Raw genomic sequence first — 18,328 nt, forward strand, 5'->3', positions numbered from 1 at the left:
AGAGAAAAAAAAGCTCAACGTTGAGACTTCTCCTGCTGCCAGTAACTCTTATCACCACTTCAGGGCCAATTCTATTTCAATTCCAGTCAATTCAGGCAGTAAACTGAAATCCCAATTCCAATTCTCTTCATTGTTTTTCAGTGAGGAACATTTGGAATTGGTATTGGAATTAGGCTCTGGATAAGAGTGTCTGCTAAATGACTAAAATGTAAATGTAAATGTTTACTTTCTGTATTGAATGGAATTGACTCCACACTCCTTATCACCAGGGGAGTCTCTCGGTCGTCATCAAGGCCAGTGGAAGGGTCTTTGTCAACAAGATGTTTTCTCAGTTGCCGCTTTTCCTGGGTGAGTTACTGCTTGATGGCAACTTGAGAAAAGGGATACAGAAATGTGATATCTGTCTATTTTATTTTTGTCATGAATCAGTATAAACTTCTGTTTGAAACCCACCAGACATGTCACCCATTGAGTTGTCTCTTTTTTCTTAGCATCATGTAACACCAATAGCATCCCACAACACAACGGGGGAGCTAAAAGTTAATGGTCCACCAGATTGTGACTAGAACTTGTGTATATTTTCCACAGCGAATGTAACAATCTTTCAGCCCTCTACGTTCTACATCGTTGTGCATACCTCTTATGGGCTGCGTCTAGAGGTCCAGCTAACTCCTATAATGCAGGTCTACATCATAGCTAGCAGCTCCCACAAGGAACAAACCCAGGGTATGTTTCTCTCAGTTCATTCAACGTCTTCGTGAAAGATAAGCGTCTTTGGGTCTTTGAAAAGCGCTATATAAATCCCATGCATTGTTATTATAAAAGCTGATTGGTTGTCAAACTATTGTTAATGTAAAATACCACTTGTTTGGGGGGGGTTCAGTCAAACCTCATCTGAAACAATTATTAATAAACTAACAATACTTGATGCATTGCATCTTTAGTCAATGTTAGTTTTAACCACTTTAATGAATCTGTTATATTGTTTTGTACCTCTTATCCAGGTCTTTGCGGAGACTTTAACAGCGTCCAAGCTGACGACTTCAGGACCATCAATGGACTGGTGGAAGGAACCGCTGTGACGTTCGCCAACACGTGGAAGACCAAAGCAAGCTGCCCTGATGTGACACAGAGCTTTGAGATCCCATGCAGTCTGAGTGTAGAGAACGGTACTCCTTCGACCTCTTTAAAAACACTAACGTATGTCTAATGCAGCGGTTCTCAAACTAGGGGTCGTGAACCATTGTGGGGTCGCCTGATATGAAAAAAGGGTCGCGGGAGAATTTCCTAAATACCCCAAAGTATATACACTGAACAAAATATAAACGCAAAACATGACAAGTGTTGGTCCCATGTTTCATGAGCTGAAATAAAAGATCCCAGAAATGTTCCATAAACACAAAAACGTATTTCTCTTAAATTTGGTGCACAAATTTGTTTAAATCCCTGTCAGTGAGCATTTCTCCTTTGCCAAGATAATCCATCCATCTGGGGTCAAAGAAGGCCACTCTACCTCAGTGGTAGAAAAAGGATCACTCTGTGCATAGATCAGAGTTTATTTTCTAACTAAACATTTTTATTGTTTGCTTATGTTTCGGCGTAGAGAGCCTTTATCAAGGCCTTGGGACACTTTTTGGAGATGACACTTACGTATGTCTACTGAGATGCACAGTAAAGCCTAGATAAAAACTCTTTGTACTTTGTGCTTAAATGTTAAATGTTGCTCATATCTCATATGTTTTACAGAGAGATATGCCAAGCACTGGTGCTCGATGCTGTCAGATCCTGCAGGAATATTTTCCCAATGCCACACTGAGATCAACCCAAATGACTACAAGGAAGTAAGTATGATGATTTTAATTTGTCATAATGCTCTTTCATTACAGAGTTATCCCAAAGCTCTATCATTCAAGAAGTTCTATATTAAAATGTATCATTTTAATTTATTACTAAATGTAACCTAATGTAGATCTCAAAACATGGAATCAGATTTTTCAAGATGTTTTCAAATAGTATTGTCCTGTGCTTGTGTGTGATTTCAGAAAACAGTAGTTTTCTTCATTAACACATCACATAACTGAACTATCTTCTATTTCTCCTTCTCCTTCTCCTTCTCCTTCTCCTTCTCCTTCTTCTTCTTCTTCTTCTTCTTCTTCTTCTTCTTCTTCTTCTTCTTCTTCTTCTTCTTCTTCTTCTTCTTCTTCTTCTTCTTCTTCTTCTTCTTCTTCTTCTTCTTCTTCTTCTTCTTCTTCTTCTCTCCCTATAGATCTGCCTATATGACAGCTGTAACTGTGAGAGGAGTGAGGAGTGCATGTGTGCTGCGGTCTCCTCCTATGTCCATGCATGTGCTGCTGCAGGTGTCCTGCTCAGTGGATGGAGAAACACCACCTGTGGTAAGATAAACATCAGAGAACCCCCAAAATGAATTAATGAATTAATGAAGGGTTTCCCCTTATATTAACCCACTGTGTTCAGGGTTTCCCTTTATATTAACCCACTGTGTTCAGGGTTTCCCCTTATATTAACCCACTGTGTTCAGGGTTTCCCTTTATATTAACCCACTGTGTTCAGGGTTTCCCCTTTATATTAACCCACTGTGTTCAGGGTTTCCCTTTATATTAACCCACTGTGTTCAGGGTTTCCCTTTATATTAACCCACTGTGTTCAGGGTTTCCCCTTTATATTAACCCACTGTGTTCAGGGTTTCCCTTTATATTAACCCACTGTGTTCAGGGTTTCCCCTTTATATTAACCCACTGTGTTCAGGGTTTCCCCTTATATTAACCCACTGTGTTCAGGGTTTCCCCTTTATATTAACCCACAGTGTTCAGGGTTTACCCTCTTATTTTAAAACAAAATAAAAGAAATACCCCAAAACATATAATGAAATGTTGAATCACCATACTGTTTCCACAGGGAAGTACACCTCTCTCTGCCCCGACACAATGGTCTATGACTACACCATGACCAGCTGTGACCGCACCTGTCGTTCACTGAGCCAGCCAGACTTTACCTGCCAGGTACATTCACATGGACATCTAATTTCTATCACTTTTATTTATTTAATATTATTATTATTATTCATTTTATTAATGTCTTGGTGTCTAAGATTGTTGTTGTTGTTTTCTCGTTGTTGTCTTGTTGTTGTTGTTGTGTGTGTTGTTGTCTTGTTGTTGGTGTTGTGTATGTTGTTGTCTTGCTGTTGTTGTGTATGTTGTTGTTGTCCTGTTGTTGTTGTTGTTCTGTATGTTGTTGTTGTCTTGTAGTTGTGTATGTTGTTGTTGTCTTATTGTTCTTGATGTCTTGTTGTTGTTGTGTATGTTGTTGTTGTTGTTGTTGTCTTTGTTGTGGTCTTGTTGTTGTTGTCTTGTTGTTGTTGTGTATGTTGTTGTTGTTGTTGTCTGGTTGTTGTGTGTGTTGTTGTCTTGTTGTTGTGTATGTTGTTGTCTTTCTGTTGTTGTGTATGTTGTTGTTGTCCTGTTGTTGTCTTATTGTTGTTCTTGATGTCTTGTTGTTGTTGTGTATGTTGTTGTTGTAGTTGCAGACATGCCCAAAGTAATTTCCCCTCAGGGATAAAATAACGTTTTTTAATTGAATTGAACAGTTAGACCATGTGCCTGTGGATGGCTGTGGCTGTGCAGAGGGAACCTACCTGAATGACCAGGGAGACTGTGTCCCTGCCTCACTCTGCTCCTGCTACTATGGAGCCACGGTAGTACCCCCTGGAGAGGTCACCAGGATCTATGGGGCTACTTGGTGAGGACTTGCTTGGCATGTGAAAGAAAATCTCAGAAAATCAGATGGTCTTCTTTGTCGTGGCTCTATTCAAATATTTAGAAATCGACTGTCTTCTTCTCAAGTCTTGGTTTACTGCAAGAGGCATGCTAAACCATGCTTAACCCCCTCCTCTTGTACCCCTCTTAACCACCCAGCTCATGCAGACAAGGGAAATTAAGCTGTGTTGGAGAACAAAAACATTCATGTGAGTACGACGAAATTCGGAAACACATCTTTATTTGCCAAATACAGCAAATCACTTCACAACCAAGACTCTATAGTTGAGTCATGAACGAGGAAGTTGAGTCCCTACTAACGTATAAAGCCTACTTTTGTTCCCTACAGCCTGTGAAGAACCAATGGGTTTCTTCAACTGCTCCAGTGCAGGGCCCGGAGCCAAGGGCTCAGAGTGCCAGAAGAGCTGTCAAACACTAGACAGTCAATGTGTAAGTCTACAATGGGACATGCCTTACAACACGTTTAATAAAAACATGCCTTACAACACGTTTAATAAAAACATGCCTTACAACATGTTTAATAAAAACACGCCTTACAACACTGCCTTACAACACGTTTAATAAAAACATGACTTACAATACGTTTTAATAAAAACATGCCTTACAACACGTTGAATAAAAACATGCCTTACAACACGTTTAATAAAAACATGACCTACAACACGTTTTAATAAAAACATGCCTTACAACACGTTTAATAAAAACATGACTTACAATACGTTTTAATAAAAACATGCCTTACAACACGTTTAATAAAAACATGACTTACAATACGTTTTAATAAAAACATGCCTTACAACACGTTTTAATAAAAACATGCCTTACAACACATTTTAATAAAAACATGCCTTACAACACGTTTCATAAAAACATGCCTTACAACACGTTTCATAAAAACATGCCTTACATCACGTTTAATAAAAACATGCCTTACAACACGTTTGATACAACACGTTTCAATAAATACATGCCTTACAACACGTTTAATAAAAACATGCCTTACAACACATTTTAATAAAAACATGGTTTACAACACGTTTTAATAAAAACATGCTTTACAACACGTTTTAATAAAAACATGCCTTACACCACGTTTGAATAAAAACATGCCTTACAACACGTTTGATTAAAAACATGCCTTACAAAATGTTTAATAAAAACATGACTTACAACACGTTTTAATAAAAACATGCCTTAAAACACGTTTAATAAAAACATGACTTACAACACGTTTTAATAAAAACATGCCTTACAACACGTTTAATAAAAACATGCCTTACAACACGTTTAATAAAAACATGCCTTACAACACGTTTAATAAAAACATGACTTACAACACGTTTTAATAAAAACATGCCTTATAACACGTTTAATAAAAACATGACTTACAATACGTTTTAATAAAAACATGCCTTACAACATGTTTAATAAAAACATGCCTTACAACACGTTTTAATAAAAACATGCCTTACATCACGTTTAATAAAAACATGCCTTACAACACGTTTGATACAACACATTTGAATAAATACATGCCTTACAACACGTTTAATAAAAACATGCCTTACAACACATTTTAATAAAAACATGGTTTACAACACGTTTTAATAAAAACATGCCTTACAACACGTTTTAATAAAAACATGCCTTACAACACGTTTTAATAAAAACATGCCTTACAACACATTTTAATAAAAACATACAAGGACAATGTTATGTTACCACAGTCTCAGATTGATCAAATTATTTATAACCTTAGACATAGCTAGGCCCAGGATCCAAACGATATCCTCCGATGGTGCACTGAGATTGACTTTTTAGAAGGTTTCTGTTTGAGCAGAGAAACTGATCTCCATGAACATCAAGGAGATCATCTTTAAAAGTCCTTTCAAACACTTGATCCATTTGACAAATAATGCCCCCATATCATTCCCAGGGACATACAGGCACACTGTCAACTTAAATATCAGTCCTTCCCTATTTCATGTCATTTCATTGTGTGTTCCAGATCAGTGCAGACTGTGTATCAGGCTGTGTTTGCCCTGCTGGTCTGCTGTCTGATGGAAATGGAGGATGCATCGAGGAGGACCTATGTCCCTGTTCTCACAATGGAGTCTACTACCAACCTGGACAGACACTCAAAGTAGACTGCAATACCTGGTAACATCGACTTCTGCCCCTCCTCTTCCTCTTTGGATATTTTCAAATACAAGTGTCAAATGTTTCCCTCTAAAATCTTGACATGTGATCATGTTTGCATCACTGTAGCACTTGCAAAGGGAGGAAATGGCATTGTACCAATAACCAGTGTGATGGGATGTGTGCCATATATGGGGATGGGCATTTCATCACTTTTGATGAGGAAAGGTTCACTTTCAATGGAGATTGTGAATACACTCTTACTCAGGTAGGGCAATACTCATTAGCATTTATGATTAAGGAACAATACTTTGATTTGATTTTGTATTTTAATAAAAACCCTACTTTATGTACGGTCCACATATTTTCTAATTATTGATCAATATAAAGTAATGATAATAACTAAGCGGTAAAGGTTTTCTGATTCTGTGTTGTAATACATCCTGCAGGATTACTGCAGCAACAATCCAAACGGTACCTTTAGAGTGATCACGGAGAACATTCCCTGTGGAACCACTGGCACCACCTGTTCCAAGGCCATCAAGCTCTTCTTGGGGGTAGGAACCACTGTTCATAAACGGCTTCATAAATGCATTAAAGGTGCAATAGACAAGTCCGGACATTTGGCACAATGTCGACGGCGGTGGCAGCGAATGTAATTGCATGCTGAAGTCTATGCGTTTTTTGCTAGCAGGCTAGATTGACTGACAGAGTGCCTGCTTAGAATTGTCTTCGAGCAGAATTGATAGCAGCACAAAACCCCCATATGTATTTGTTACATTAGAATTTAAAATCGACATGTTGTATTTGTGTACAAACTGGGTAGTGTAAAACCCAGCACCACCACATTGTAACCCTGGACAGTGTAACCCTGGATAGTGTAACCCTGGATAGTGTAACCCTGGATAGTGTAACCCTGGATAGTGTAACCCTGGACAGTGTAACCCTGGACAGTGTAACCCTGGATAGTGTAACCCTGGACAGTGTAACCCTGGACAGTGTAACCCTGGATAGTGTAACCCTGGATAGTGTAACCCTGGATAGTGTAACCCTGGACAGTGTAACCCTGGATAGTGTAACCCTGGACAGTGTAACCCTGGATAGTGTAACCCTGGACAGTGTAACCCTGGACAGTGTAACCCTGGATAGTGTAACCCTGGATAGTGTAACCCTGGACAGTGTAACCCCGGACAGTGTAACCCCGGACAGTGTAACCCCGGACAGTGTAACCCTGGACAGTGTAACCCTGGATAGTGTAACCCTGGATAGTGTAACCCTGGACAGTGTAACCCTGGACAGTGTAACCCTGGACAGTGTAACCCTGGACAGTGTAACCCTGGATAGTGTAACCCTGGACAGTGTAACCCTGGACAGTGTAACCCTGGACAGTGTAACCCTGGACAGTGTAACCCTGGACAGTGTAACCCTGTCTACTAGTCTTTGTTGTGGAAAATAACCACTATACTTTATTACAAATAAGGTCTTACAGAGTTTTTGTTGCATCAAGAAATGACTTTATTAAAATTTCAACAAAGCCGATACCAGTCTGCAGAGTGGCACCCCCCCTTACGGTCTCCCTCCATCTTATATAGTCCTCTTCAGTTTTCCCGCTCTTTTATTGCTCCGCCCACTTCCTTTGTCTCTGAGAGCGGCTAAACTCAACTTTCATTAAGTTCAGAGTACTACAATCAATCAATCCCTATCTTGCAAAAAAAAACACTCATGTTTAGTTTAAACTCTGTTCAACCCTGGCTCTTTTCACTGTGTTTGAAGACAAAAACAAACGGCCCAAGCCAGTTTCAGTCCTTGATATGACAACCATGGATCTAAGTAAGAGCAAGCAATCTGACCCTAGGGCAGGTTCCCTCTCTACTCACCCACACAGTGAAATTAAATGACCCAATACAATTCCTGGCCCAGTAACAAATAATTCTAACTTTACGCTCTTGATTAACCCAGTTCTACCTCATAGTCCATTAAACTCTACAGTTCATTAATAATAATTCACCACATCTTACATTAGCAATGAACACATTCTGTTTCTTTCTTTCAGAACAATGAGATCATACTGGCAGATAAATCTGTAAAAGTGATCAAACAAGAGAATGGGGTAGACGTACCATACCAGGTCCACTCTATCGGTCTGTATGTTGTTGTTGAGGCTGAAAATGGCCTGATCCTCATGTGGGATAAGAAGAATAGCCTGTTTATCAAACTCAGCTCGACTTTCCAGGTGAGTGACTAGAATAGGACATATTCAACCAGTGACTGCACTGTATATTTGTTTAGCAATTGATCAAAGGGAATAGGGGAGTGTACTCATAATTAAACATGTGAATTTTTATTAACCATGTTCTCTCCTTCCAGGGCCAAGTGTGTGGTCTGTGTGGAAACTACGACGGTAATGGAAAGAACGACTTCACGTCCAGAAACCAGGAAGTGGTTGTTGACGCTCTGGAGTTTGGGAACAGCTGGAAAGTGTCAACTAGTTGCCCCAACGCTGATGTCATAAAGAACCCATGCGCTTTAAGATCATACAGGGAGTCCTGGTCTCTGAAACGTTGCAGCATCATCACCAGTAAAGTGTTCGCAGCCTGCCACTCAGAGGTACAGTAAACAGCAGATACTAGTCAAGATAGATTCAACACTTTATTGCCATACCAACCAAAGTTGTTAGGAAGTTGACGTAGCGCAGCTCAAATAAACAAAGACAAAAAGACACAGATATAGAGACGTTCATTTGCATAACCTATACATACAATAGAGAGTACAGCAGATACATTCTGGGGGGGTTACATATGGAATTGTTTTAAGATGGTCATACCATTGATCATTTAGCTATTTGATTTAGAATTTTAGGACCCCTTTAGGTTTCAAAAAGATATATATACAAAATATTTGATAAACTATTGAATTTGGCCTTTACTACTGTAGCCCATAGAAACACATTGAATAACACTTTCATAAATGGCAAAAAAAATACAGTCAAAAAATAAATCATAAGGAATTAAGTTTTGAAGTGTCTGTCCTATATCTAGGAGATGCAAGAAAGCTCAGGAAATATTTTTGGGGTTTTGGACACATATTTAACCCCTTATTTTTGATGGCACATAACAGATATCTTTAGCACAAAGATGCAATGCTCATTTCCTGTCCTTTACATTTTGGGGTGGTTGTCATGGTAATGGAAAGTCATGTGCAAAACCCCCACTTTGGAGAAAAAACATCAGATCTGAGCAGGTCGCATGGAGAATCGGGTTTGAATCAGGATTGAGATCCACATATGGAAGTGGTATAAATCAGAGCTCAAAAGATCAGATTCCATGTTTTTTTGTTGTTGTTGCTGTTTACACATTAACGACAAGATCAGATAGGTATCAGATATACAAATGATTGGTAAAATATCTGAATTACATTTACATTTACGTCATTTAGCAGACGCTCTTATCCAGAGCGACTTACAAATAGGTGCATTCACCCTATAGCCAGTGGGATAACCACTTTACAATATCTATTTTTTTATTTTTTTAGGGGGGGTAGAAGGATTACTTTATCCTATCCCAGGTATTCCTTAAAGAGGTGGGGTTTCAAATGTCTCCGGAAGGTGGTGAGTGACTCCGCTGTCCTGGCGTCGTGAGGGAGCTTGTTCCACCATTGGGGTGCCAGAGCAGCGAACAGTTTTGACTGGGCTGAGCGGGAACTATGCTTCCGCAGAGGAAGGGGAGCCAGCAGGCCAGAGGTGGATGAACGCAATGCCCTCGTTTGGATGTAGGGACTGATCAGAGCCTGAAGGTACAGAGGTGCCGATCCCCTCACAGCTCCATAGGCAAGCACCATGGTCTTGAAACAGATGCGAGCTTCAACTGGAAGCCAGTGGAGTGTGCGGAGGAGCGGGGTGACGTGAGAGAACTTGGGAAGGTTGAACACCAGACGGGCTGCGGCATTCTGGATGAGTTGTAGGGGTTTAATGGCACAGGCAGGGAGCCCAGCCAACAGCGAGTTGCAGTAATCCAGACGGGAGATGACAAGTCATTAAGGTTTCGAGGCTGACGTTTGGCAACTCGAACCTTCAGCTCCCTCCACAGATTTTCTATGGGATTAAGGTCTGGAGACAGGCTAGGCCACTCCAGGACCTTAATGTGCTTCTTCTTGAGCCAATCCTTTGTTGCCTTGGCCATGTGTTTTGGGTCATTGTCATGCTGGAATACCCATCACGACCCATTTTCAAAGCCCTGGCTGAGGGAAGGAGAGTTCTCACCCAAGATATGACGGTACATGGCCCCGTTCCATCGTCCCCTTTGATGCGGTGAAGTTGTCCTGTCCCCTTATCAGAAAAACACCCCCAAAGCATAATGTTTCCACCTAGGCAGCATTCCTCCTCCTCCAAACACGGCGAGTTGAGTTGATGCCAAAGAGCTCGATTTTGGTCTCATCTGACCACAACACATTCACCCAGTTCTCCTCTGAATCATTGAGATGTTCATTGGCAAACTTCAGACTGGCCTGTATATGTGCTTTCTTGAGCAGGGGGACCTTGCGGGCGCTGCAGGATTTCAGTCCTTCACATTGTAGTGCGTTACCAATGGTTTTCTTGGTGACTATGGTCCCAGCTGCCTTGAGATCATTGACAAGATCCTCCCGTGTAGTTCTGGGCTGATTCCTCACCGTTCTCATGATCATTGCAACTCCACAAGGTGAGATCTTGCATGGAGCCCCAGGCCGAGGGAGATTGACAGTACTTTTGTGTTGTCAACTTCTCACCAAGCTGCTTGGCAATGGTCTTGTTGCCCATTCCAGCCTTGTGTAGGTCTACAATCTTGTCCCTGACATCCTTGGAGAGCTCTTTGGTCTTGGCCATGGTGGAGAGTTTGGAATCTGATTGATTGATTGCTTCTGTGGACAGGTGTCTTTTATACAGGTAACAAACTGAGATTAGGAGCACTCCCTTTTAGAGTGTGCTCTAATCTCAGCTCGTTACCTGTATAAAAGACACCTGGGAGCCAGAAATCTTTCTGATTGAGAGGGGGTCAAATACTTATTTCCCTCATTAAAATGCCAATCAATGTATAAACATTTTGACATGCGTCTTTCTGGATTTTGTTGTTGTTATTCTGTCTCTCACTGTTCAAATAAACCTACCATTAAAATTATAGACTGATCATTTCTTTGTTAGTGGGCAAACGTACAAAATCAGCAGGGGATCAAATACTTTTCACAGCCTCGGGGTCAATATGGTTAATGCTTCAACAAGAGTTCATAGACTTCACAGCCTCGGGGTCAATATGGTTAATGCTTCAACAAGAGTTCATAGACCTCACAGCCTCAGGGTCAATATGGTTAATGCTTCAGCAAGAGTTCATAGACCTCACAGGCTCAAGGTCATAATAAAAACCATATGGTGGAAATTATAACAACCGATAATTCTGTAGCACAAGTCTTGGGCTTACTGGTTTTCTAAAAGGCACACAATGACAAGCAAAGTTGCATGATGGTACATGGCAATCTTTCTAATAAAATTGGTTTGTCAATAATCATGTGAATGTGAATGTACACACAGTCACCAAAAAAAGACAACAGCCAACAATAAAAGTAGCAATAAACAGAGAACAAAAACATAAAGTCAACCATCCAAACCCAATCATCATCATCATCATCATCAGGAGTTCATCTGTAGTCTGTTCAACAAGCAAGGCAATGCATTGAATAAATAAATGATGGCTAAATGCATCTTCCTAAAAGGTGGACCTCACCCCATTCCATGATGCCTGTGTGAGGGACTCGTGTGCCTGTGACACTGGGGGAGACTGTGAATGTTTCTGTACCGCTGTAGCAGCCTACGCCCAGGCCTGCAACGAGGCAGGGGCTTGTATCAGGTGGAGAACACCAGATATCTGCCGTGAGTCATTTGCTTTGAGTGGGACAATTGATTGATGGATAGATGGGATTGTTTTTGCTATTGGGGCGAAATACTGATTTGTATGTGTAACTGTTTAATCATTCCTCGTTTGGGACCCTGGTTAAAATGTAACATGTTTTAATTTCCCCAGCTGTGTTCTGTGATTTCTACAATCCTATTGGTGACATGTTTTAATTTCCCCAGCTGTGTTCTGTGATTTCTACAACCCTATTGGTGACATGTTTTAATTTCCCCAGCTGTGTTCTGTGATTTCTACAACTCTATTGGTGACATGTTTTAATTTCCCCAGCTGTGTTCTGTGATTTCTACAACCCTATTGGTGACATGTTTTAATTTCCCCAGCTCTGTTCTGTGATTTCTACAACTCTATTGGTGACATGTTTTAATTTCCCCAGCTGTGTTCTGTGATTTCTACAACCCTATTGGTGACATGTTTTAATTTCCCCAGCTGTGTTCTGTGATTTCTACAACCCTATTGGTGACATGTTTTAATTTCCCCAGCTGTGTTCTGTGATTTCTACAACCCTATTGGTGAGTGTGAGTGGCATTATCAGCCGTGTGGAGACCCCTGTATGAAGACCTGCAGGAATCCCTCAGGAACGTGCTCCAGTCAGATCCCTGCACTGGAAGGTAACTAACACCCCTTCATAACAGCTTGGGCCTTTGATTTAGACCATATTACATGCCAAGTTGTAAAACAAATGTACAGTATAAAATATGTAATGACTCTCCCTCCCTTGTCTATCTATACTGAAAAACTAAATACAAATATTTAAATATCATATCCAGCTTTGGTGTTAGAACTAGATACCATGAGCATGATCTAATCTGTGCAGGTGTCCTGGATTAAATTGACTGTTTATTTTAAAGGTTGCTATCCAAAATGTCCTCCGGACCAGCCTTATTTAGAAGAAAGTACCATGAAGTGTGTCCCTATCACGCAGTGTGGTTGCTACGATAGAAATGGAACACATTACAACGAGGATGACGTTATACCTTCCAAGGAGAACTGTCAGAGATGGTATGTTTTTATATCAGCATTTTGACATATACATAGATACTGTATTTACATTACATAGTATTTAACATGGTTGGTATAAGCCTTAAGGTAGCCTATATTTCTGGTGAGATAAGGCGATGTCAATGGTCCCCCTACAAAGACGTTTTCCTACCATTCAACTGATTTAGCTTTTCAAAGATTGGGATTTGACCTGTTAATATCTTATTGGGATTTGACCTGTTAATACCTTATTGGGAATTGACCTGTTAATACCTTATTGGGATTTGACCTGTTAATACCTTATTGGGATTTGACCTGTTAATACCTTATTGGGATTTGACCTGTTAATACCTTATTGGGATTTGACCTGTTAATACCTTATTGGGATTTGACCTGTTAATACCTTATTGGGATCTGACCTGTTAATACCTTATTGGTATTTGACCTGTTAATACCTTATTGGGATTTGACCTGTTAATACTGTGATGTCACGAGAGGCTGTGTCCTGGAGGGACGTTACATCCCCCTGAGGTGGCTGCAAACCCAGACAGCTATGGCTCCATCTGCTGGTATGGTCGGGAACTCCACCCCTCTATGGCCAATCTTCCTACGCAGCTGAAACAAATGAGCTGATGAGCTGAAGGTTTGGGAAGGGAAGAGACAGTCTCCAACCTGGGCTCTCTGGAGGACAAGAGTGCTGCACGTCCACTTCCATGAGGAATATAAGGATTTGGAGATACTTACCTTTGGGAAATACTCACCTTTGGATATATGCACCGGTGGAAATACGTGTGGGACATTTGGAAGGACGTTTTGCTGGGTTGGCCACTAGCTGCAACGTGGACTACAGTAAGGCTGGGGAAAAGTTATCTGAGCGAGTGAGAGTTATGACTTTGGATGTGGAAGAGACATCCCTGAACTGTTAACCCTTAAAGAGCCACAAGAGAACAGAATTTTGTTATATTTTCGTTAATTTCCCAAGACCTATAATAAAATCCTTGTTTTGTTTGAACCTTGTCTCCTTGCACTACTTGAGCAATCCCGCTGAAAGCTGTGTAGCCTCTTGTGACGTCACAGATGGTGGAGAATACAGGCACGCTCAAGCGTTAATAGTGCATGTCAGAGGAGGATACCGAAGGTTTGATCACCCAGTTTTCCAAGTTGGCCGTAGGCTCCCCGCCGACTGAAATGGAGGACATATTGAAAGCCCTTGTTGCTGGCCAGCAAGCCCAGATGCAAGCAAACGTGGCTCTCTTGGAGGAGCAAAAGAAAGCCAACCTTCTGAAGGCAGAGGAATTGCAGTTGCAGAGACAGAGGGTGGTCCAAAATACCCGCCAATAAAGGCAAGTGACTTTATATCTAAGATGGGAGCTACCGATGACATTGAGGCATACCGCATGCATTTGAGGCCACGGCCACTAGGGAAGCCTGGCCCAAGCAACAGTGGGTTGGTCTGTTAGCCCCCTAACCGGGAATCGCTGAATGCTGTCCGGGACCTGGGGCCTGACCAGGTTACTGACTATGATGCCCTGAAGTCTGGGAGATCCTCAGCAGATATGGACTCACAAAGGTTGGCGGCCCAGCGCCACAGCTGGACCTTCCAACCAGACCAACCTCCTCGGGCGCAGATGCATGAACTTGTCCGAATCGCAAGGAAATGGCTGATCCATGAGAGGAATACAGCAGCGGGCGGTGGTGGGAGGCCGTTGTGGTGGATCGTTACCTACGCGGCCTGCCCATGAGGCAAAACGGTTCATCAGTCAACAGGCTTGACCACGGCTGATCTGACCGTGGAAGCTGTGGAAAAGTACCAGGCCACGGAGCGGAGATGCTGAATGCTTCCGAAAAGACCCCAGGAGTGGGCTCCCACCACAAATGGAGAAGAACCTGTCCCAAAGGACCCCAAGGTCTCGAACCCAGCCACGTCAGGAAGTTATCCCTGCTCCAGGGGGAGCCAGAAACCAGGCGGGTCCAAGAAGAGTACACAGGAGGGGGGAAACTGACAGTGTTACCGGTGTGGGGAGATGGGACATATCTCCTGGCAGTGTGGGAAACCAGCCGATGAACCTATGCCCACTGCGGAGTCCTCCAGCTCAGCACCCACACACCGTTTGCTCGCTCTTGGGAGTCGTAGATGGCGGTTCAGATCGACCCCCCACCTGCCCGGTAACTGTGAATCACCATGATGTGGAGGCTACTGATTCTGGTAGCGGGCCACCCTGGTGCGTAAGATTTGGTGGGCTCAACGTGTCTGACCCCGGGGAAAGTCCTCCCAGTTTCTGTGTCCATGGGGGACACCAGAGAATACCCCATTACTGAACTTACAATGACCAGCACACGGGGAACCATACACACGATGGCGGGGGTGGTTGATTTCTCCCGTCCCTGTCCTAATTGGACGAGACTGCCCAGCCTTTACCCACTCTGGAGAGAGTCTCAGGAGAGGATAACCCGAGTACCTCGGAAACGGAGAGGCAAGACTCATCCTGGGAAGGCTCCGGTGCAATCCTCCGAGTTACTCCACTCCGCCCGGGCTCGATAGGGGATGGCAGGTGCCCAGACGACACAGAGACGGAGCTACAGAATCTGGACAAAGAACTGTCTGGTCTGAAGGGGACCGCTGAGAGGTATCGTTTGTTAAAGGCAACAGTTAGACATGAAGACAGAAGAGTTAGATATCCTCCAGGCTAAATCTCCAACAGAGCTCCTTCCCTAAGCAACAGGAGGAGCTGGAGAGGCTGCGCAGGACCATCGAGGGAGTGTGAGGAGACCCCGCAGTAGTAAGGAGGTCCAGAAGAAGGCAGAGGAGAAGTACAAGGTGTTGGAGAACAAGATGAAGAATGCGGAGGCAGAGAGAGAAGGAACTGAAAGCTGCCAACAGAAGCTAAACTCTGCTAAAACCAAGGCTGAGTCAGTAAGAAACTCAAGGAGAGACAACAGGAGGCTGAGTCCCTGGTCCTAGAGTTGGAGGAGTTGAAGGGAGAGCAGTCTGGCAAGCACCAGGCAATGCGGACGCCTCTCCCGGCGTGATGCCCTTCACCAGCCCTTTACCCCGAAGCGGTCCCGAGGAGGGGATGTGTGATGTCACGAGAGGCTGTGTCCTGAGGGACGTACATCCCCCCTGAGGTGGCTGCAAACCCAGACAGCTATGGCTCCATCTGCTGGTATGGTCGGGAACTCCACCCCTCTATGGCCAATCTTCCCACGCAGCTGAAACAAATGAGCTGATGAGCTGAAGGTTTGGGAAGGGGGAAGAGACAGTTCCAACCTGGGCTCTCTGGAGGACAAGAGTGCTGCAAGTCCACTTCCATGAGGAATATAAGGATTTGGAGATACTACCTTTGGGAAATACTCACCTTTGGATATATGCACCGGTGGAAATACGTGTGGACATTTGGAAGGACGTTTTGCTGGGTTGGCCACTAGCTGCAACGTGGACTACAGTAAGGCTGGGGAAAAGTTATCTGAGCGAGTGAGAGTTATGACTTTGGATGTGGAAGAGACATCCCTGAACTGTTAACCCTTAAAGAGCCACAAGAGAACAGAATTTTGTTATATTTTCGTTAATTTCCCAAGACCTATAATAAAATCCTTGTTTTGTTTGAACCTTGTCTCCTTGCACTACTTGAGCAATCCCGCTGAAAGCTGTGTAGCCTCTTGTGACGTCACAATACCTTATTGGGATCTGACCTGTTAATACCTTATTGGGATTTGACCTGTTAATACCTTATTGGGATTTGACCTGTTAATACCTTATTGGGATTAGACCTGTTAATACCTTATTGGGATTTGACCTGTTAATACCTTATTGGGATTTGACCTGTTAATACCTTATTGAGATTTGACCTGTTAATACCTTATTGGGATCTGACCTGTTAATACCTTATTGGGATCTGACCTGTTAATACCTTATTGGGATCTGACCTGTTAATACCTTATTGTGAATATAACATATAACAGTGCTTTCAAATCATAACAAATAACATCTTATTCGACTTTCAAAGGTACTAAAACCCCTGCTTTCTTTTTCAAGTCTTTGCTCATCAACTAAGGCCAATTGCAGCTATGATATCGAAAGGTAAGGAAAACTGTTACAAATGAAACATTAGCCTACATTACCAAGAAGGTAACATGACAAGATGATTACATGATAATAACTGTTCACTGTGAAAATCATATTGCAGCTTGCCATTGTATATACAACGGCAGCACATACCTGTATGGAGCTATCGTATATAACACAACTGACGGTGATGGGACCTGTATTACTGCCATCTGCAAAACCAACGGAACCATTGTCCGGATTATGGAACCCTGTATCGGCACCACAACTCCAACAACTACACCAAGTGTTACAACAACACAGATATCCACCCAAGCACCGACCACAACAGTATTTGTTTTCACAACTCCTACCACTACCCAAACAACAACTCCTACCACTAACCCAACAACAACTCCTACCACTAACCCAACAACAACTACTACGGCTACCTCAACAACAACTCCTACCACTACCCCAACAACAAACCACCACTACCCCCCACAACAACCCCTACTTCAACACCAACCACTCCACCCACTTCACTCCACACTGCTGATCGTGAATGGTCAGACTGGATTAACAATCATTATCCTTCAATTGGACCAGAAGGAGGAGATTTCGAAACCATAGATATTTGCAGTAAAACCCAAGGAAGTACAATGCAGAGCCAAAGAAAACATTGATGTTCCTTTGGCCGACCTAAGTCGAAAAGTTGAATGCAATCCTCGGTTGGACTGATATGCCGCAACAAGGATCAAGGCATCCCACCAATATGCTACAACTATGAAATCAGAGTCAAATGTTGTGTTGATGTTTGTCGGAATGAGACAACTACCACCTCAGAAAGGACCACAACACCTACTACCACTGAAATAACAACCACTAGGCCAACAACTACCCTAACAACAAGCACCACAGAAAGTCCAACAACCACAACTAAGACAACAACCCCATCCACAACAACAAAGGTAACAGAGGAAGAATCAACAACACCCACTACCACTACACCAACAACAACTACTACTACTACAACAACAACAACAACAACCACCACAGAAAGTCCAACAACAACTAAGTCAACAACATATTCCACAACAAGAGAAACAACAGAGGAAATTACTACCACTACCCCAACAACAACCACAACAACAACCCCATCTACGACTACCTCTGAGGAAACGACAACAGCCACCACCAAAGCCCCTACCACAACAACAACAACAACAACTCCTACCACTACCCCAACAACAACTCCTACCACTACCTCAACAAACAAAACCTACCACTACCCCCACAACAACCCCTACTTCAACACCAACCACTCCACCCACTTCTACTCCACACTGCCTGATCTGTGAATGGTCAGACTGGATTAACAATCATTATCCTTCAATTGGACCAGAAGGAGGAGATTTCGAAACCATAGATATTTG

The 18,328-nt window shown here is 42.6% G+C and overlaps 1 protein-coding gene across 1 annotated transcript in view; it reads left to right on the forward strand.

The window, feature by feature from the left end:
- Positions 1-17,525, forward strand: part of LOC121531475 (mucin-5B-like) — a 31,250-nt gene extending 13,725 nt beyond the window's left edge. Inside the window, exons 13-31 of the mRNA XM_045218256.1 lie at positions 270-348; positions 589-726; positions 1,005-1,169; positions 1,747-1,841; positions 2,267-2,393; positions 2,917-3,020; positions 3,605-3,756; positions 3,933-3,982; positions 4,123-4,223; positions 5,803-5,954; positions 6,063-6,201; positions 6,383-6,490; positions 7,987-8,166; positions 8,301-8,540; positions 11,673-11,829; positions 12,352-12,480; positions 12,721-12,871; positions 16,884-16,925; positions 17,033-17,525. Of these exons, the coding sequence (XP_045074191.1) occupies positions 270-348; positions 589-726; positions 1,005-1,169; positions 1,747-1,841; positions 2,267-2,393; positions 2,917-3,020; positions 3,605-3,756; positions 3,933-3,982; positions 4,123-4,223; positions 5,803-5,954; positions 6,063-6,201; positions 6,383-6,490; positions 7,987-8,166; positions 8,301-8,540; positions 11,673-11,829; positions 12,352-12,480; positions 12,721-12,871; positions 16,884-16,925; positions 17,033-17,525 (2,802 nt within the window). The remainder of the gene's footprint in view (positions 1-269; positions 349-588; positions 727-1,004; positions 1,170-1,746; positions 1,842-2,266; positions 2,394-2,916; positions 3,021-3,604; positions 3,757-3,932; positions 3,983-4,122; positions 4,224-5,802; positions 5,955-6,062; positions 6,202-6,382; positions 6,491-7,986; positions 8,167-8,300; positions 8,541-11,672; positions 11,830-12,351; positions 12,481-12,720; positions 12,872-16,883; positions 16,926-17,032) is intronic.
- The last annotated feature ends 803 nt before the right edge of the window (positions 17,526-18,328 follow it).

This window comes from Coregonus clupeaformis, unplaced genomic scaffold (genome assembly GCF_020615455.1).
Source record: "Coregonus clupeaformis isolate EN_2021a unplaced genomic scaffold, ASM2061545v1 scaf1467, whole genome shotgun sequence".
Taxonomy (NCBI): domain Eukaryota; kingdom Metazoa; phylum Chordata; class Actinopteri; order Salmoniformes; family Salmonidae; genus Coregonus; species Coregonus clupeaformis.